This window comes from Rutilus rutilus, assembly GCF_951802725.1.
Source record: "Rutilus rutilus genome assembly, chromosome: 7".
NCBI classification, from domain to species: domain Eukaryota; kingdom Metazoa; phylum Chordata; class Actinopteri; order Cypriniformes; family Leuciscidae; genus Rutilus; species Rutilus rutilus.
The window spans coordinates 22111490-22133685 of record NC_140221.1 but is presented as its reverse complement, the minus strand read 5'-3'; the positions used below and the strand labels follow the sequence as shown (position 1 = coordinate 22133685).

General features: G+C 38.4%; 2 protein-coding genes across 10 annotated transcripts in view; one reads left to right on the top strand and one right to left on the bottom strand.

Moving 5' to 3' along the window:
* Positions 1-1217: 1217 nt before the first annotated feature.
* On the top strand, positions 1218-12311 carry trpv1 (transient receptor potential cation channel, subfamily V, member 1). The gene is made up of 17 exons (XM_084414305.1): positions 1218-1310; positions 1565-1721; positions 4745-4965; positions 5061-5218; positions 6049-6201; positions 6349-6486; positions 6621-6919; positions 7388-7558; positions 8203-8376; positions 8558-8662; positions 8791-8861; positions 9110-9275; positions 9453-9519; positions 10107-10396; positions 10500-10621; positions 10806-10909; positions 10987-12311. Exons 3-17 carry the CDS (start codon positions 4775-4777, stop codon positions 11097-11099), a joined length of 2322 nt encoding a protein of 773 aa, XP_084270431.1. The 5' UTR covers positions 1218-1310; positions 1565-1721; positions 4745-4774; the 3' UTR covers positions 11100-12311.
* Positions 12312-14315: 2004 nt separating this feature from the next.
* fam222ba (family with sequence similarity 222 member Ba) overlaps positions 14316-22196 on the bottom strand; it is a 64803-nt gene continuing 56922 nt past the window's right edge. For 8 of the 9 annotated variants that reach the window (XM_084414310.1, XM_084414314.1, XM_084414309.1 and 5 more), the window contains one exon: positions 14316-18129. In XM_084414310.1, the coding sequence (XP_084270436.1) occupies positions 16457-18129 (1673 nt within the window). In that variant the 3' untranslated portion in view covers positions 14316-16456. Of the gene's footprint in view, positions 18130-19975; positions 20147-22196 lie in introns of those variants that run through there. The other variant, XM_084414306.1, reaches the window with a different exon arrangement.

Here is a 22196-nt window from a genome sequence, read left to right as displayed (position 1 = left end):
GCCTACTGGACAAAGCTACCTCTCTACATGATGTTGCCTACCTGCCTTACACTAAGGCCCTTGAAACTTGGTGTCACTTGAGGTCAATTAGAAATTAAAGTTGCAAAGACAAAATAATTAAAGGAGCTGTATGTAAGAAATGTATTTCAATTAATCATAAAATGGCCCTGATATGTCACTAGACATTAAGAAATCATGTTCATTTCAAATACTTATATCACTGACAACAGTAGTCCGGCCAGGATATTGTCATTTAAAAAGTGAAGTTGCAGCCCTCAACTGATGTTGATGTTGTCATGTTGTGTTTTGGCCTGAAGCGCCACCCTCCACCTATCTACCAATCACGAAGTCAGTAGTGTTTCGGCATCCGGGTTGCCAGCTCAGCTCTAGTTACCACAGCTGCAGCTACAAACGTTCGTGCTGGATCCTGCTGCCTATCTGGCAACCTCCAGTCAGGGGGGAGGGGGAGGGGATACACCGCTCTACAGTAATTTGAAAGTGATTGCGGTACCAGTTTTGGCCACAATCTTACATACGGCTCCTTTAATTATGTGCACAAAATTAGACATATAATCTACTGGTACGATCACTTTAACTGTAAGAACAAACTCACCAGAATTGTGTCAATGGCAAGCAAAATAGTCAGCAGACCACAGAAGCACTTAGTACAAGTTTATGCTGAAAGGGCAAAGAAGAAGGTGATGATTATTCTTGCAGATAGTTCTCACCCTCTCTTTAGTCAATTTGAGCCCTTGAAATCAGGTAGGCACTATAGAATACCTATAGCTAATAAAAATGTTTAAGAGGTATTTTATTCCAAACGCTATTAAAATTCTCAACTCCACAAGTGATCGATAAACCAAATAATAGTAGCATGAAATGTATTTTTATATTTATGTAATATGAATCTGTTTTTTACTACTGTCTGTATAGTTATTTTATGTGCTGGTGAGAAAAAGCCAATTTTCCACCTTGGTGGACAATAAAGAATTACAATATAATACAATATATTACATGTAATGCATATGGCTATAAATTAAGTTTGTGTTTGTTTCTTCAAATAACATAAAGACGAGGAGCAAATTCTTTACCACATGTGCATTAAGCCTCAACAGCATGTCAAGGTTTCATTTTGTTCATGTGACGGGTGCACCTAAACCACCATATATGTGCCAAACCATCTTACTCAGCCACAGTCCACCATTGTCATGCAGGAAACCGTACGTTATGAAAAGTGAAATTTCTCAGAACCGTCTCAGCAGACAAGTGCAGATGACTTATGACTAACCAGACATATGCTGTTCAGAAAGGTACCTTTTTGATTATATATATTATATATTCCAGCACATGAACAATTGCTCATTTGGATAGTTCAGATGTATAGTAGAATACAGTGTTGCTAGATAAGTGAAGCAATTTAAGTAGAAGCTTGATGGTTTTTAGTGCATTATGTGGTATATATGTAGGACTGGGTGATTATAAATGAGCTACAAGGCATGCATGGATATGGCAAAACATACGTAACAACACACTCTAAAAATCAATAAACCCGCCTTTCTGTAAGGCTCTCAGCAACCTCAAAACATCTCACCCTCTTCCTTTATGAAACTGAGAGAGCGCGAGCCATCATCGTCATTGTGTTCAAGGAATCATACCTCTGGCAAGCTCAGTTGAACATAGTGGACCATCAACACGGGATACTAGAAAACCAAAGTTGATTTGTGAGTACAAATGTTTGATACTTTATTCTTGGATTTTAATGGTTTACCATAATAGAATGCAGTATTTAAATACATTTAGATTTTGCTAATGTAGTAAATCATTAAAGAACTTTTAAAATTTAAAGGTTTTCACTGTCAAATGTCTTCACAAGTCCTTGTGAGATCTACTTTAGTACATATTTCTGCAGATCAGTTTTAAAGTTTGTCTTTTTAAATCTGACAAGATTGTGTCTGTCTTATGTACTGTTTACACTGTAATGTTATCTGAACCAATTTGCAGAGAGGCCATGTCATAATATTCTAGTAAGTAAGACTATCCAGCATCTTGTAATTGCATATTAGGTCATCATCTAGCGTAAAACAACATTAAGCGATATAATTCGTTGATCAAATAGACGCCTCTGTTAGATCTATGCTGCCTCACCCATAGAGCAGTCTGCTTGCACATTCAGACTGAAAATGATTTCATATATCTTTAGTATCCTAAGCACCCTTTCTTTGCTGTGATATGCACATTAAACATTAATTGACAAATCTAAATAATGTCTTTAAAATCCCAGAGGTCTATTTATGGTTATCTATTGTGTTAATAGTGTGTATACCCTAAATGAGGAACAGTGGATGACTCATATTATACATAAATAATTACTCCCTATTTTAGCAATTTGAAATGTGCAAGTGAGATACTTCATTATAAATGCTCAAAACATTTATTTATAACTATAGTACATTTTGCATTTTCTTCGATACTGTAACTTCCTGTTTCTATCTGAATAGTTTTTGTCCCCTTCCTCTTTCAACTGGTGCTTAGATGATCCATTAGCTCCTGTTCTCACTATCTGTTAATAGAATAATTTTATAAATGAATTGTAATGAATAGAAAGAGTAAATACTGAAAAAGCATCCAAGCATAATTGCTGATCTTAACACTGGTATTAGAATGTCACATTGGCTTATAAAAGCAAAATCTGTGGTCCTATCATCTTTAAACAAACTGATTCATGTAAAAATGACACATCTTTTAAATACAAAACCAGCTTTGTGAGAGATGCATGGTAAAATGTCACAAGATAGATCACATGTATGCTCAGGAACCCGGTCAAAACAGAGATGGTAGCTTGTTTCTATGGACATTTTTCCTTACAAAATCAAGGGCTTTTGACCTTGTGCTACATGATTACCCAAAGCCAGTGTAATGGAGTTTCTTAATGCAGGATTACAGTCTATTTCCTCTGTATGTAATGCTATATGAAACCATTTACAGATAGACTAAGTTATAATATTCTGAACTGAAAAATATCCAATGCATTAGACACTGAATTCTGTTAGAAATGCATTTCCATGTATTCTCTGGGAAAGTTTTCCGTGATGGGAAAATCATGGCCCATTCCCTGGATGCGATCATATAGCAAATAACAGCATGACGGAATATCAATAATTCAGTTAACAAAGGTCTATTAGAGATCTTCACTTGCACATATCGAGGGCTTGGACCCAGAGGGGCGTAAGTGGCTTTTGACAAACTTTACAGGAGAGACAAAACAACATTTTGACCACACTTCAATCACCTGCTGTATTATTAACCTTAAACCACAAACATTGTAACCACAGGCATACTTACATGAATGAGTATTTAAGTAATAAACTTATGGCATATTAACACAATGAACATGTTCTAAAACATTTTAAAATAAAAAAAATATGGCAAAAATGTCAGATACGCCTTTTTGGCACCAAACATTTCCAAGTCTTCTATGGACATATTGGGCGTATCTGCTGAACAATGCAGAAAAGAATTGGTCAAAAGGGGAATTGATTGAATAATTAACACTTGAATAACACTTGAACAAGTAATTAATTTTCATTTAACTTTTCCATTCTGGGCATCTGCTGAACAGTACAGACTGTAATAAAAGTCACTGAACTTGCTAAGCACACTTCTGATTGGCAATTCACGAGTTATTTCATTACATTCATCCTTTTTTTTTTTTCAAATACTCTATACAACTGACAGTTCTCTCGTGTTCTTTTTACTCATTTCACTTTTCTTTTTTGTTCAACCATTTCACTTACTCTGTGAGTCTATTCATTGACCACATCCAAAGAATCATGTCGCGTCTTATTTGCTTTTCTGTTCACTAGTTTGTTTAGTTCTACTCACTGTCCACTGTCAGAGCATTGTAGAAGTCTGCGTATGTGTGAGGAATACCCTCACCTACATGTATTTTTCAGAACCAGAAGGGCGTATGTGTGGACTTACGCCCTTCTGGCTCCAAACATTACTCACACTTTTGTGTTAGGTCTTTATTGTTTTGTTGCTTTATTCAATACAGTTTGATCTCAGATAGGTCTTTTTGGCACCATTGGATAGAGCTCATCGAGACCTTTTTTGATATCAATAACTCATATTCGACCAAAATGCCACTTACGCCCCTCTGGCTCCAAGCCCTCGATATAAACTGAACCTGCTTTCTGACTTTTGTATTTGGTTCTATCTCTTGAATCTTTGAAAATCTGTACATTAATCCACATTTTTATTTTGATGAAGAATGTGTACTCAAGATAACCACAGATCCATTAGATGGGTTATGTGTTTCGATGCTCTTGTGATCATGGCTGCATTATAATCACTCCTCCAATGTAAAGCAATGAGATGAACAAATGTGAGCCATTTATAACAGCAGCAGCAGTAGTTCAGACTTCCTGTCATAGGGTTGCCTCTTTTAATGGCTCTTATAACAAGAAGACGCTCTGAGATACATTATGACTCTCAAGTAGCTCCTACTCTTATAGAAGCAACTCTCAGTCACATTATATAAAATCATTATAGTAATTTGATTAGTAACAAAGGAAGCAACATTTCGTGAACTACCAACAGTGCACAACACCTAATGTCCCATTTGCTTATAAAAAAATAAATCACCAGTTGTGGTCATGGCTCACATTTCCTAGGTCGTTTTTGTATGAAATTAAAACCTAATGTCCTGTATCTGCTAATGATATCACTTTTATGGAGTTTACAGCTTCTGCTGTGAGACTAAGAAGGCATCACTATGAGTAAACCAAAAGACAGCAACACCTCATCATTCACTCTGGAGACGGATGACCGGACAGAGGAGGAGAGGTCAAAGGCCAAACAGATGAAGAAAGGCGCCTTAAAGGACAAGAGGCCCATGGATTCTAACTACCTGGAAGACATAGAGGAACCTCAACCCACAATTAAATTTAACCTACACTTTGACAGGTAAGTGGGGCTCCTTAATATATCAAACCACACTGGAGTGTATGACAAATATAAAGTCAGAAATCGTCACTTTAACACATACATTCTGCATGCAGGGGAATCAGAAAAGTAAAAGAGGAACCGGCTCAGCAGGACCGTGAGAGGTTTACCATCAAGAGTCTGTTTGAGGCTGTGTCCAGTGGCGAGGTGTCGAAACTGCAGGGTTTACATCAGTACCTGCACAAAAACATGAAACGCCTCACCGACTCTCAATGTAATTGTATTCAAGAACAAATACACAACTGTTGAAAAGTTTGGGGTCGGTAAGAGTTTTGAAAGAAGTGTCTTGTTTTCACCAAGGCTGCCATTACTGCAGTCTTCAGTGTCACAATCAGAAAATTCCTTCAGAATTATTTTAATATGCTGAATCGGTGCTTAAAGGGACAGTTCACCCAAAAATGAAAATTCTGTCATCATTTACTCACCCTCAAGTTGTTCCAAACCTGTATGAGTTTCTTTGTTCTGCTGAACACAAAGGAAGATATTTGGAAGAATGTTTGTAATCAACAGATCTCGGTCCCCATTGACTTCCATAGTAGGAAAAAAATATACTATGGTAGTCAATGGGGACCGAGATCTGTTTGGTTACAAACATTCTTCCAAATATCTTCCTTTGTGTTCAGCAGAACAAAGAAACTCATACAGGTTTGGAACAACTTGAGGGTGAATAAACAATGATAGAATTTTCATTTTTGGGTGAACTATCCCTTTAAGAAACATTTCTTTTTATTATCAGTGTTGAAAACATTTGTGCTGCTTGACATTTTTGTGGAAATATTTTTCTGGATCCTTTGATGAACAGAGTGTTCACAAGAACAGTAGAAAAGGAACTATTTTGAAACATTATAAATGTCTTTATTGTTACTTTGGATCAATTTAATCCATCCTTGTTGAATAAACGTATCAATTTCTTAAAAAAAGAAGAAGAAATTCTCACTGATTCCAAACCTTTGAATGGAGGTGTACAAAGAATACACAGAATAGTACTGTGCATTCATGACTGATATTTAATACATAATAAAACAACAGTTTTTTCTTCTTCAGATAAGTCCAATGGAAAGACAGCCCTGCTGAAAGCGCTTTTAAATTTGAGGCAAGGCGAGAATGACACTATTGAACATCTGCTGGACATTGCAGAGAAACTGGGAGATTTAGAAAATCTCGTCAACGCTGCTTACACAGACAGTTTCTACAAAGGTTAGTGCCATTATAGCTTCATTTTACATAATATTTGATTATTAGATCTAGTTTTATATTAGCTAAAATGTTGGTACATTTTTTTTTAAATCAACATTGTTCCTCTGTAATCTATTTTACAACGTTATTGATTGATCTCTTTGGCAGGTCAGACAGCACTCCATGTTGCGATTGAAAGGAGGAGTGCAAAATTTGTAAAGATGCTGGTTAAGAAAGGGGCCGATGTCCATGCTAAGGCCTGTGGGAAATTCTTTCAACCCAATCAAGAAATGTGCTTCTATTTTGGTAGGTCTAACGATAAGGTTGAACTTTTGCAGACGGATAATTCTGACAACAATTTTATACAGTAGAAATTGTAAAATCCTCCACATAATGTTCTCAATGTTACTGACCCATTTTGTGGATTCTTCTGTGCACAGGTGAGTTGCCCTTGTCGCTGGCCGCTTGCACTAATCAGCCAGACATTGTGGACTTCCTTATGGACAACAGTTATCAGGCGGTGGATGTCAGGAAGAGGGACTCTCATGGGAACATGGTGCTTCACGCGCTAGTATCCATAGCTGATAATAGTCCTGAAAACACAGAGTTTGTCATTGCCATGTATGACCACATCTTAATCAAAGCCGACCAACTTCACCCCAAGATCAAACTGGAAGAAATCGAAAATAATAAGGGACTCACACCAATCCAACTAGCCGCCAAAACAGGAAAATTGAGGGTAAACCTTTTCCCCCCTGTTGTTACTGATTTTTGAGTGTCATAGAATATGAACAATTTCACTATGTTTTGCAAAATGCCTAAATTTATTTGAAGAAGTGAAGCAGTACGTGCCCAGTAAGTATCAGTTCTGTTTTTGGATGTTCCTGGTTTTGTACAGATGATCAGTCCTCATGTGATTTGTCATCAGACAATCAGACACCAGAATGATTCACAGTCATACAGTGACAGTCATTGTCTTATTTAACCTATAGTCACAGTTTAAAGTTTTTATTTATTTTATTTCCTTTGTTCTATGTATTTTAGCTGATGTTGCTGCTGGGCATGGCTGATTACTAAAATTAGCACATTGCTAAAAGACTAAAAAGTGACTAAATAAAACAATTTTGAACTTATATGTTATTTGCGTAGGTTGGAAAGTGCCTGTTTGATGAAATCATTCAGATGTAATTTTTCATTTGTTAACTAGCTGTTTGAGCACATCGTACAGCGGGAGTTTAAGGGGCACAGACATCTGTCCCGCAAGATCACGGAATGGGCCTACGGTCCCGTGTGCTCATCTCTGTATGACCTCGCCTCCCTTGACACCTACGAGAAGAACTCCGCACTGGAGATAATCGTTTATGGCAGTGAGATTCCCGTGAGAAGACATCCTGTTCATTTCATACTGATTCATTCTAGAATCAAAAATGCATAATTTCTTAGATTTTGTATACTTTACTGAAGCAAAATCCCAGCTGAGAGGAATTGTTCTCAGAATTTTGGCTAACATTCTGGCAAGGTGCTCTCAAAGTTTTGAACAAATGTCTTTTCCAGTAACAATAATATAGCCTACTGCTCGGTTAAAGTTGTCTGGTCTTTAATAACTTTAAAGTTTTTTAACATACTAGGCTATTTTATACCTTACAGGGTTAGTTCACCCAAAAAGGGGAATTCTGTCATCATGTACTCAATCTCAGGTTGTTCCAAACATGTTCTGTTGAACCTAGAAGAAAACATTTTGAAGGATGTTTGTATTTCCCCCCCCCCCATACTATGGTAGTCAATGGGGTCCATCAACTGTTTCAAAATATTTTCTTTTGTGTTCAGCAGAAAAAAGAAATGATGAGTTTTGAGTAGCCTACATTATGACAGAATTTTCATTTTGGGTGAACTATCCCTTTAATGGGAACATTAGCAAAACATTCTTGAACATATTTTTGTTCACTGGGATGTTAATTTGGCATATGTATTTCGATAAATGCTGTTGATAGCAACATGTTTGGTTATTTCATCTCATTTCAGAATCGCCACGAGATGCTCCATATTGAGCCATTAAACAGACTAATTGAAGAAAAGTGGAATAGATTTGCGAAACGGATGTTCATGTTCAACTTTATCGTTTATATTATCTACCTTTTCATCTTCACTGCTGTAGCTTATAACCGCGAAGAAGGGAAAGACTTCAGTAAAAACCAAGTAGGTATACACAACAGTCCGGAGGTGGGGACCCATTCATTCATTCAAAAATATGCACACTGACCTGAACCAGACAATCACCTTTTTCCAGCTTCAAACTACTCATTATGCATGCTAACTTGTTAACATGTAAATGTTTCACTACTTAATGCCATGTCTCATTCCAACTCTTTTCTTTCAGTCATTAAAGCCTCCGTTTCATTATAGAAAAGATAGTGAAGGCTACCTGCTTCAGACAGGACAGATCATCACTCTCATTGGAGCACTATACTTCTTTATTAAAGGGGTATGTATCTATTTAATATTATGCTGTTGATTTACAACGAATTCATGTTTAACTTTAAATGCAAAATATATTTTTTATTATTATTATTTACTTTTTACAGAAATAACTGCATTCCCTTGTCTTTCAAGTTAATAGATATGATAAGGAAGCGTCCGAGATTTCAGTCCCTGGTCGTAGACGGATTTTCCGATCAGCTTTTGTGAGTCGCTTCACTCTTGTTTTATTTCAGTATTAATCATTTCCTAATACATGCTTGAAATGACATTCTTTGCCAATAATTCTACTAGTTGAAACTTATCACAGCGAGGTTAAGTTTTTGAAATCACTAGTATTCTTTATATGCACATGGCTAAACTGCACCAGTTTAACTCATTTTTACTACATAAAACCTCAATCAATAAGTGCATACAGTGTTTACTCCCACTTAAATGCTTTTTGTTGCATTAGTTTTCTGCAGGCTGTGCTTCTCTTGGTCTCTGCTGTACTGTACTGTTTTGGTCAGGATGAATATCTGGCCTTTCTAGTGCTGAGTCTTGCCTTGTGCTGGGTAAATCTACTCTATTTCTTCAGAGGGTCCAAACATATGGGAATCTACAGTATCATGCTACAAAAGGTAAGGGATATTTGTCTCTCTTATCCAGCATCCTTCACTAAAATAGGGTGCTAAAAGGATGCTATGCAACACATTTAATGCCTCCTTGTAGTATAGTCTAGTCCTTACAGTTGAGACAGGACCTACAGCATTACTTCCTGTGCGTAACACACTCGTACGCTCTTTATTTATTGTCAGATGATTCTTGGAGAAATTCGTCGATTCCTTGTTGTGTACATGGTCTTCCTCATTGGGTTCTCTGCAGGTATCCTTCTCCCTTGCATACATTCAGCAATGTACATGATTCTTTCATTGCAATTCATTTAATGTTCATCATAACACAACAAATTTTGGGTCAGTTATATTTTTGTTTTATAAAGAAATTAATATTTCTATTCAGCAAGGATGCATTAAATTGATCGCAAGTGAAAAGTGAAAAAATAAATAAATCTATTTAAAATAAATGCTGATCTTTTTAACTTTTTTATTCATCAAAGAATCCTGACAAAAAGTATCATGGTTTCCACAAAAATGTGATGCAACTATTTTAAACATTGATTATGATAAGAAATATTTCTTAAACACCAAAATCAGCATATCAGAATGATTTCTGAAGGATCATGTGACTGAAGACTTAATGATGCTGAAAATTCAGCCTTGCCATCACAGGAATAAATTACATTTTAAAATATATTCAAATTGAAAATGGTTATTTTAATTTGTAATTATACTACTGTTTTTACCATATTTTTGATCAAATAAATGCAGCCTTGGTTTTATTTCAAAAACTTCTCACCGACCCCAAACTTTTGAACGGTAGTGTGCAGTGATGATTTGTTTCTTACTCATCAGCCGTGGTCACTCTCCTTGATTCGGATTCTATGAAGCGATCTCTTTTTGACGACTGCAAGAAGCCCACATTCAAGGACATCACCTTCACCACTCTGGAGTTGTTCAAGTTTACAATTGGCATGGGAGATCTGGAGTTCACCAATGATTATAAATATAAGAAGGTGTTCTATTTACTGCTGATTCTGTATATAGTGATGACATACATTCTGATGCTGAACATGCTGATCGCTTTGATGAATCAAAGCGTGGAGGAGATGTCCGTAGAGAGCACTAGCATCTGGAAACTACAGGTAAAATCAAATGCAAAATGAAAACGGTCAACCCATTTCTACACTGAACTGATTTGCCATATTAGTTGTTCATTTATGCAATAAGTATGATTGTTGATCACAGCGTGCAATCACCACCTTGGACATGGAGTGGATTTTCCCCCATTGTCTGAAGACAAAGCTTCGTTCAGGGGAAGAGAAGGACCTGGGCGGAGGGCAAGAGCCTGATCGACGCTGGTGCTTCAGGTGACCCTGGTGGCTTCCACAACATCTGAAGTTTGCATTTGTCTGTAATCTGAAATTGGATGAAACATTATGAAAAGATGATATTAGCATGCAAACATAATAATGCACATTACCCTGTGTTACCCTCTGTGTTTGCTATTAAACAGTTAGTGAAACCGTAAACAATGAACAATCTTTCTTTTAGTGTGGAGGAAGTCAACTGGAACCAATGGAACAGAAACATGGGTATAATTAACGAGGATCCTGGGATATGCACGACTGTACCTTCCCCAACTAAACTTCAGAGAGGTAGTCAATGTTAAACAAATATGTGTGTATGTGTGTGTTATTTTAATCCTACATGATGTCATATGTATTTGTTACAGAGCCCAGTCAGCGTGGACTCCTACAAACGTTCAGTAAGCGCTGGACACAGAGACGACCGCGCAGAGATGTACAGGAGCTGGATCCTCTAGCTGAGGCCTCTACCTCCGTCTGATGCTTTTAGAATCTCTATCTATTTTGCAATTCCCTTTCATTACAACTGGTATAGGAATAATTATATTATATGACCGGATATAACTTGACTGTTGTTCATTTAGAGAACATATGCACCTCAAGGGTCATCATATCGTTTGACCGCTGTACATTTTTAAAATGAATATGCATGTGTTGTAATTTAAGTTGTAATCAAAGTATATATATATAAATACACACGCACACATTTTGGTCAAGCCCGTGCACTAAAATATATAATTTGATTATTCACACAGTGGCAAGAAGAAAATGGGCAGGATGAAAATAAAGAACTGAAGTCAGCCATTGCTCAGTAAAGGATTTAGAGCTAGCTAACATGAGGATGTCAATTTGAAATTAATTTTGATATTTTTGAATCATCTTTTGAAATGTTGATATTAAACTGATGTGTTTAGTTTAACTGGACACACAAATACATCGCGAGCCCAAGTTGATTGTGGAGACCATTGCCACCAATATTCTCTACGATCAACGTAGTTCATGGTGCTTTTGCGAAACACAGCCCAGGATGTTTTGGACCACAAAGCATCAAATGTGTCTCAAACGGTCGGTTTAGAAAGAGTAAAAAATTGTGACATTGTCCTCTCAAACTCAAAATTAAATAAAGAAAAAAGTATGTAATATTCAACCCAATGGTCACGTAATAAAACTAATACGATTTCCATTTTGAAAATATGAATATTTAAAAAAATATATGTAAAACTTGTACAGTAAAAGCACCACAAATAGCCAACCTAGTTTCCAACACTCAAAAATCACATTTCATGTTTTTCCAGCCTTTCAAATGTGTCTATATACCAGAATACAACAAAATATACAAGATGCAAGAGTTGAGATGCATAATGGTGACATGGAAATGTACTGCATAATTAGAATGACCTAATGTAGCCAAAACTGTACAAAGATGTTGGCTAAGAATCTTTTATTTCTGAACATTTAAGTGCATCTATATCGTTATATATTTACATATAGGCCTACTGTACCGTTCACTTTTAACAGATAATTTAATGTAGGCTAATTAATGCAAAAAATTTATTGCAAGATCAGCTGGACTGATTTTAAGGCAATGTGGAAAACTGTTTGTGTATATCGCCCTCTTGTGGTGACTGACGTAACAACCGAGAAGCATCACAGGATAATGCAAATAAGGTCCATACATGATGAATCCACTGTGCTTAAAGTCCCTGTAAAGTCAAAATTAAGTATGTGTTCTGAGTTTGTCATACCACCGAAAAATGTGTAATTAGCCACCCAGCCCAATTTCAATGATTAAAAAAGCCGCCAAGTAAATAAAATAAGCTATCATTGATAGTATCAAAATCTCGAAAAAATGAGCAGTAGTCCCAGCTCTCAAACGCTGGGGGCGTGTCCGCTGGCTGCGCTGAAACCACGCCCACTCGCGGGAAATATGACTCGCGCACAGCTCGTGCATGTCGGCGCGACGGGAGGATGAAGGCCGAAGCGGACAGCGGGAGATAGTCGGTTCGGCCCCATTCACCAGTAACAGCGGATTATCAGTGAATTCCAGTTGTCTCCAACGAAAGTAAACTATCCTGATCTCTACAGAGGCGGGTGTGGTGGTGATCATCAGCTCTCCATCAAGGTAACGTTAGCTCTTCACAAGATAAATCCACCTCTTCTTGATATGATCATTTTTCGGAAATTTAAATAAGGACACCGATCTGTTTTCTAAGTGATTGCATCCAGGGAATACGCATTTACATGACGAAGGCATAGCCAGAGCCGTGGGCATAGTAGCTAGCAAACTGTAGGCTGTCTGATAGTAACTCGCGATTGAGCGATAGGCTTAGTGACTCCGTGCGTCATCAAGTAGGGGCCCAATCAAGCTCAGGGGGTCGCAGTGCGTCATCGAGCCCCCGTTTTAGCCCCGCCCAAAAAATCCGGCTCACAGCAAGGGTGAAAAAATGTTAAACGGTCTAACTCCACAATTCAGTACTTCACAGTTCTCAGTCTTTGTAACATGTTTTAGCAATACATTTCTAGCACTTATAATGTGTTTAGAATTTTTTTGTAGAATTGCCTTTACAGGGACTTTAACATTACTTATTTCCACTATAATCGGAAGCGTCCACAAGAGCACATTACTTGTTTTACTGAACGCTCACTAAAGTTCAGTTGTGGATGGGTCATGTCATTGGCCATTATTTCACTACAGAGCTGAAATGCTGTGACCTCAGTCAGATCTCGAGTGTCCTGCTGTGCTCTGTTGCGTAACTAAAATTTACATCTGCACCAGACGGCTTAAATATGCGACGACCTGCACGGTCGGTGCGCGTCACTTCCGGCGCTGTATCCCTTTGAAATAAAACAAGCTGTAAATAATCATATAACTGAGACAGCCAATGGAAAAGTGGCCTCACCCGGAATGGGAGCAGTTTTCCCTCTAAATGTTGACTTTTCAGTCCTGAATAAGAGCTCTTTCTCTTAAATTAGGATAAGAGGTCCTCGAAGCATCATCACAACATTATAACAGAATGATTCCATTCAACATGAAACACACATGCAGTTTTACTCAATATAGTAGCTGTTAATGGATGTATACGCTGTGTAAAGATGTTAACAATTTGTATTGTGAACAGTAATAAACAAAATGTGAGTATAATTCAGTGGACTATGCAAAACAAGCCATCTTGAAAACGGTCATCATTGAATTTTTTTAGCAATATATTGGCGGTGTAACAATTAGCAGACCTTTGTTACCAGAACTGAAGTAGGCCTGCATTGCATAATTTGTGAGGACAATGCCTCAGAAACTCTTCATCGATTTAGAAGTGAGAGCAGAATTTTAATTTGGTTTGCATTACCTGTAGGTTGTGTACCTGCAAAAGTAGAAGAGACCTAATTAGTAACCACTACCAACAACATTCACTCCTTCATCGCCAAAGCAATGTGATTTTGTGACAAGAGCAGCTAATTCATTTTGTTCGCTTTCCTGTTTTTAGTGTGGGATGGTCTGGCATTCCCTGCAATAGCTACATGAAGTCATATCATCATATATAAAAGCCTGATGAGCAAACACTGATTGAGAAGAGTCAGTGTCAAAAAGTCTTTGAAGACTGGATGAGGGTATATGAAAATGTATGACCAGTTCAAGGTTGAAGATTTAAAGAAGAAAAAACAGCTTTTAGACAATCAATAAATGAAATGGAGTCATACCTGAAAGCATAAATTAGAACTTTATTTTATTATTACAATATTACAAAAAAGAGTAGCACAACTCTCGCACTCTTCAGATTCTTCCCACGCATTCAATCGACAGCCACAGAGTGACAGATATGAGAAAGGCTTCTAGAAGCTTCCTCCATTTCACAGCAATTGCAAAAAAAAAGAAAAAAAGAAAAAGATTTAAATAATGAAGAAAAAAAAATCTAGTTCAGAATTATAAATAGCACAAATTGCAAAACTGAAGCTTTGAAACATGGAATAAAAAGATTTTGTTACAGCCCAGAACTACACACAGCTATAAAACATAATGACGATAAAATATTCTTTATTTCTTCGTTTACATTATAAAGTAATTCTAAAGAATTGCTTTTCTATTCAACAAAAGCTCAAGTTAATAAAAATAAACAAGGAAAAATGCTGTTCCTTTATAGTCTATTTTTCGAAATCAGAATTCATTATACCTTTATCATAATCATGCTTGTTGTCAAAGGAAAGTCCAAGGACCAAATACTTAAGGCTTCATGAGGGCTGTTAAGGGGAGGCAAACCAACAGCGAGTCAAGACTAAGTGACCCACCAGCACACACACACACACACACACACACACACACACACACACCTGCGCTCTTCACATGCACACCAAGTCCGTGAACCCATATCCATATGCAGCCGCATTCATACACAGTTATTACACTTCTTTAAAGATACAGCAGTACAGTAGATAAGCCAGTGTACAATAAAATAAGCAATCCACCTGCCGTGTCACTGGTTTGACTTTTTTCTTTTAAAAAGTCCTCCTTAATTTAACCACAAATGATCTTGCAAGTGATCAATTTGGTCAATTCAAGCACACTTCACAAAAGAATCAGTAGCAATTCCTACTTTATGTTATTATAAAGGATGAATTAGAAAAAGCAGGATCATAAACCCCTTGATTTGGTACATAGTTTCTACATCATAATATTAGTAACAAGCCTACAGACACCACCTTCAGTAGTATGTTTAGTCCTGCAAACCCACTTACAGCTATACCACATATGACCCACCTGAAACTGCACAAATCATCTATACAATTCAAGTAGTAGTTTCTCATATGTTAGGAAATAAAAGGAGTATAATGATTAGGTAAAATGAAAATGGCACAGCTTTAACATTGAAACCTCTGTAGCTCTTCTCCTTTGGCCTTTACAGCTTTACAGAGAAAAGAGAGAATCTTTCACAATCATTATACAAAACTTCACTCACATTAGTGACTCAGAATGCAAATGACACCTGATTTGTTGCATCACTAAAAGAGGCATGATACATGTATGCGGTTCCTGTCTTTTAAGTTTCCTGTCGGTCACAATGTGTCCAGCAAAATGAGGTGATGTTTCAGCCTTTCACAAGCTTAAAGCAGTTCCCATTTTACACAGAAATCCATAAAGCCCATAACAAATACATTTTATTTCTAAAAATAAAGAAACAGGGGTGCCTGGTGTAAAGGAACACATGACAAGAGCTTTCACCTAGGAACAGTCTGAAGGGACCAGTGATTGGCATTTTTCCACATAGTTCAGACACTGAAAAAAGAAATAAAGGACAAAGAATGTGTCATGCTGAAGAGGGAAGTGCTCTGAGCCTGTCAGCCATCTTGATGTTATAAGACAGGCTTGAAACAAAGATCTCTCAAATGAAAGCAAGTTGGTTGTCCAATGCACAGAAGGCCTGGCGCTCTCAGCTTAAAAGTGATCTATTTCACAAGACACTTTTAATAATGTAAGTACTAACACAAGAAAGATGGTCATAAATAACCCAGGAGCACTTGAGATCCAGGTACTAGGAGATAGACAGGACTCAAGTTTGGAAAAAAACTAAACTAAATTCCCTTTAGTGCCTCAAAAAGCACTTGTTAAAAGAAAATAAATTGATCACTTGCAAGATTAAATACACAAAACACTGCTCTTCATTAGACATGTTTATATTCGTATTTTTTTTTCTTTGTTTTCATCAACAATCATCCTTGAGATTTTGAGCTCATTTAGTTCCTCTCGTAATGTAATTTTATTAAGACTAACAGAAGATGTCGAGGACACGTACATGTGTGGCTGACTTCACTGAGGAGAGACTGTGTCTGAGGCTTGTGAGCTGAAGCTTATCTATACCCTGGGTGCTGGCCTTGCGTCTCGGAGGGGGGGACCACTACCCGGCCCATAGGGGGTGGCCTGTGCATCTTCCCCATCAGGATGAGATTCTGATCTCGGAAGCAGGGCGTCTGGAAGTCCCCTCCCATGCAATCTGCCGTTTGCATCAGATTAGTCTGCCCTATTAAGGCACCCCCTACTAATCGATAATGGGCCGCTCCTCCCACGGGGTCCATCCCTGGGGTGGGGTTGGTATTGCCCGTGCCAGTGCCATGGAAGGGCAAAGGGAGGTCCTGTGAGCCAGAGCTGTCACTGTTGGGTGTGGGAAGAATACTACCCCACACTGGCGGCTGGTGGTAGTACTGCCCGTTGGTGTAGTGCGTCACCATGCCTGGTGGCATTGCATTGCTGCTGTGGTTGTTGGCAAGTGGCGATGAAGGGCTGGAGGGTTTCATGGCATAAGGCTGCCCCATGCCCATCTCTGGGGGATAGGTACGACTCTGCGGTTTGCAGGGGTGTCCGCCCCCTTCTGAAATGTGCTGAAGGTGAGCAAGCTGATGCTGAGTCCAGGACCTCATCTGTGGATGCTGGGGATTTCGCTGAGGTTGATGGCTTTGATGCTGTAGGTGCTGTTGTTTCATATCGCTGTGATACATGTGGTTCATTGCAGCCATGTTATGCGGAGGCATTGCACTCACTGGCGCAGAAGCAGTTACTTTATCAGGAGGTCCAATAGCACAGGATGGGTGCATGAGACCAGGAGCGAGTGCACTAGGGTTCCCCGCATGCACTGAGACTCGAGAACTGGCGTTGATGAGTAGATTTCGGTTAATGGGACTGGGGTTGGCGATCTGTCCTTCACACATCGACGTGGCACCGGCGCCCTGAGCCCTAGCCTGGCAGAACTGGCTTATCTGATGCACTATGCTGTTTAAGTCCGCCTGACGGTCCTGGTGGAGCCCTCCGGCCATGGACAATGGAATGGTTGAGGTAGAAACAGTCACGTTAGGAGGGGCGTCTGCAACCGGTACCTTCCGAGCACCCACCTGCAGGCTTGCAGAGGGGTTTTGTAGGTGCTGCTGAGGAAGCAGGATGGCTGAAGGTGGGTGGGCGCCAGGATGGCCTAAAGAAGCTGCGTGGGACAGATTTTGAGGCCTCGGAAGACCCTGGAGCTGTTGTGGCATGGAGGAAGGAGGTCTGTGTCCAAGTCCTTGGTGTGGAGGTCCAGGCTGCTGCTGCTGCAAAGTCTGGAGATTCTGAGGGTGTTGAGGAAGTCCCTGCGGATTCTGGGACGCTCTGGGAGGACCCTGCGACAGGTGGTGCAGGTTTAAAGTGCTGGCCGAGGTGGCTGCATAAGGGCCGCCGGCGGCATTCATAATCACCTCTGGGTGCAGACGTGCCCGTGTGCCGTTAAAGTCCTTGATGATGCCCTTGACGAGGGGAACTTTGACGATGGCAAGGAGACCAGTCTTGGCAGTGGTCTGAGAAGAAGGGTAGGGACTGTATCGGGGGCCAGCTGTGTCAAGTCCGTTGACTGTACGACGAATGTGGTTTCGCTGAGGGACCTTGACGCTGTTGGGGAAGATCTTAATGGTGAGTGGATTGTTGGCAACCTTTTTAGCATAAGCATCCAATTCCGCAGGGGTTGGATACTGAGCAGATCTCATCCTTTGTGGAGTGTCCCCTGTATGTAAAAGGGACAAAAAGAAAGAAGAAAAACACATTATGCCTTGGGAATACAAGTCTTTATAACCTGTCCATTTTGTTCACACAGCTGAGCAGGCGAGAGAATGGAAACTAAGGAGAGGATCAGAGATATTCTCACTTCACAAACCTGAGCTCAAATAACAAATTCTGTACGAAAAATGGGAGAAAGACGCCATAGTGCCCTTAGAAACTGCATTGGCACAGCTTCATTTCACACATACAATACCTTTCAAAAGTTTAGGGGTCAGTTTTTTTAATACTTTTAAGAAATTAATCCTTTTATTTAGCAGGGACACATCAAAAGTGACAGTAAAGATATGTAAAAAAAAAATTCATTTCTAATAAATGCTGTTCTTTTAAAATTTATATTGAAAGAGTCTTGAACAAAAATGATCACAGTTTCCACAAAAATACTAAGCATCACAATTGTTTTGAACATTGAGCACCAAATCAGCATATTAGAATGATTCCTGAAGGATCACGTGACACTGAAGACTGGAATAATGATGATGAAAGTTCAGCTTTGACGTCATGGGTATAAACGACATTTTTTAAATATATAAGTGTAATAATATTTCAAAATATTACTGTTTTTTACTGTTTGATTAAATAAGTACAGCCTTGGTAAGCATAACAGACATATATAAAAAAAAACACTTAAATATGATACCCACAGTTTTGAACTGTGGTGTACACTGAAAAAAATGATTCATTGACTAGTTGAATTTACTAAAAGAAATTATGTTAATTGGATCCACATAATTGATTTTAGCTACATTTAAACAAATGCATTACGTTGAACTAAGTTCAGCTTAATGCATTTGTTTAAATGTAGCTAAAATCAATTGCGTGGAACCACTTACGATCATTTTTTTTAGTAAATTCAATGATTTCAGTAAATTCATTGAATTTTCTAAATGTTTTTATCGTAAGTGGTTCCACGCAATTGATTTTAGCTACATTTAAACAAATGCATCAAGTTGAACTTAGTTCCAATTAACATAATTTTTTTTAGTAAATTCAACTAAGTCAATAAATCATTTTTTTCAGTGTACATTACTAGTAAAAATTATGGACACATTTAACTAAATTTGTTTCTCATGATCTTGATAGCTGCAATTCATTCAAAACCTTATGTGAGTGTTTGGTGTTAAGTCACATGCCAAAAAGATGTAGGTGAATGTTAGCTATCTCACTTCCTCTCCATCACTCCACACATGCTTTGCTTCCTGTATGCCATGGTGTGAATGCCACACACACACACACACACACACACACACACACACACGGGAAGTGTCCTCATAACATTGTAATAAAACCCATGTCATTTTACACGTGTGTTCTCATAAACCACACATACAAGAACACAAACACACACTAAATGTGAACACGCAGACGCCAGACAACACAAATAACTTTTAAGTACCTCTGTTATATTTAACAACCCCTCTGTGATGTGTCTATGCTTGATTCTCTAACAGTTTCAGTCTTTGAGTGTGAATAAGAAATTAAAACCTGTCTTGCCCAGCCCCCAAAAATATAGCAACCATGTATGTCTGCGTGTAGTGCGGTAAGCATCTTAGCTGCAACTGCGCTCCAAATAAACCGTCTAATTGGTGAGCTTTTCTATCTGTTTTTCACAAACATCTGTTCTTCTCTTCAGGATCACAGTAATGCTTTTAAAGGTGAACATAAAAGGAAAAAAAACATTAATGAGCTGAATTATTTAACTGGTTTTACATTCAGAAGTCTGCAGGTCTACGCTCACAATACAAGCTCTTTCCTTGATACAATGCTGCTTTTCCAGATAGTGACATCCTCACCTGCCAGAACATCTCTGATTCGATGGGTTGAGAATAGAGGAGAGCGGATGAGAGACAGATAGAAAAAACAAAGGAAGCGAGGGATGATAAGTGCTCTCTGTGAGGCTGCTGTCTGCCTGCTGAAAGGGGGTCTTTGTATAAAACAAGCTTTCATCACTTGAGGGGAGAAGAGAAAAGAGAGATAGACAGAGAGAGACTTCTGATGTGCACCCACCTGCACTTCCCTTGCTCACACTGATATGGAGCACACACACACACACACACACACACACACACACACACACACACACACACACACACACACACACACACACACACACACACACACACACACACACACACACACACACACACACACACGTATTAGCATGCATTTCTATGCGTTCCTGGCCCCCTCATCCCCAGTGAGAGGATGAACAGCCTGTGCTCTGTGACTGAGCTCTTTCATCCAGCCTGAGCTGATTCAGTCACTGCTCACAGCTCACACTGCCCCGACAAACACCCCAAACACTGAACAAACCCTACACTAGGGTGTAACGGTTCAAATTACTCACAGTTCGTTTTTTATCATGGTCTTAGGGTCACGGTTTTGGTACGGTTTGGTAGGTGCTATGTTCAGGGGAAAAAGTTTGACTACTGCCAAATAAAAAATGAAGTAAATAAGAATAATCAAACCACAAGCAACAGCACAAATAAATACAATAAAGCAAATGTACAAATCAAATAATCAGTGTTTTTCAGGTATCTAACAGTAGTTTTCAGGTACAGAAATTGAATAAAGTGATCAAATGTAAAATACCATTGTATATTTCACTGTATAAATTAAAGATTAATTCTTATTAAAGTTACAAAAGCTATTCAGTCACGAGCAGCGAGTGATTTCCTTGTCTTTTGTTGTTTGATTAACATTAAAAACACAGACAGCAGGAATATTAGGCTGCTGTCACTGTAAAACATAATGCACAATCCCAAATACTGACACTGTTACACATGCGCTGTCTTTCTCGACTGTTTACGTTCACTTAAAAACCTAACCGACTATGTCTGCTAGGACACTCGCCAAGATGGGCATGTTGACAGTTTTTGTGTGAATATGTCTGTTACTCAATATTTGCGCGCAGGAGTTCTCTTTCGCGTCTTCTTGCCCTTGAATGTTTAAATTGGCATGGCTTACATGAGTTTAAAGTTTAGCAAGATAGCAAAGCGTGCCGTTTAGGTTTTACCAGCGTTCGCGCCTATCAACACCCAGGTGATGGCGGCGTAAATGACTGGTCATATCAGAGCATACGGCAGTCACATTGAACAAAGTTTAACATTAGCCTAACTCTGTCTGTCTGTTTTACGCGTTGTTATTTTCAATCAACCATATTATAAATACTTATTACATGGCTTGGTTGAATTCCAATGTAGAATGCAGTCTGTTATTTCTTGATAACAGACCGCTGCGAAGTATAACACACCGTTGCCATGAAAAATAGAGCGTTGCTATGGACGCGGAACGGACTATTTTCTTTAGCGGAAGCAATATAATCGTTTTTAAATCAATAAACTCCTTTTTAAATCAATATTTTGTGTCAAATTATTTATTTATTTTGTAATTAGCCATGTAATAAGCGGGATAATGTATAGCGAGGCGGTTGTTAAAGCGAATAACAACCCCTTCAGGCTGATTCAAGAACCTGTCGGGGTTGTTATTCGCTATAACAACCGCCTCGCTATACATTATCCCTTACATATGCATCAACATATTTTAGATGAACCGCAGTGCAAGTGCATGCCGAACCGTGGGTGGAGAACGGTACAGTTAGATTTTTTACAGAGAACCGTTAAACCCCTACTTCCTACCAAATACTTAGAAGAACTATATAGAATAACTAAAACCCTGTAAAAATCTAGAAAAAAATAATTAAGGCATGTTTTCCACACAACTTCCAAGGAAGAATGATATATGCTCCAATATACAATACACAGTAACGTATACACTACCGTTCAAAATTTTGAGGTCAGTAGGAAATAAATTAATACTTTTATTCAGCAAGGATGCATTAAATTTATCAAAAGTATTTAAATACAAAAAATAAAAAAAATGTTTAAAATAAATGCTGTTTTTTTAAATATCTATTCATCAAATAATTATCAGTTTCCGCAAAAATATATTAAGCAGGAAATCTCCTCAGTACTGATCATAAGAAATGTTTTTTTGGAGCACCAAATCATCATA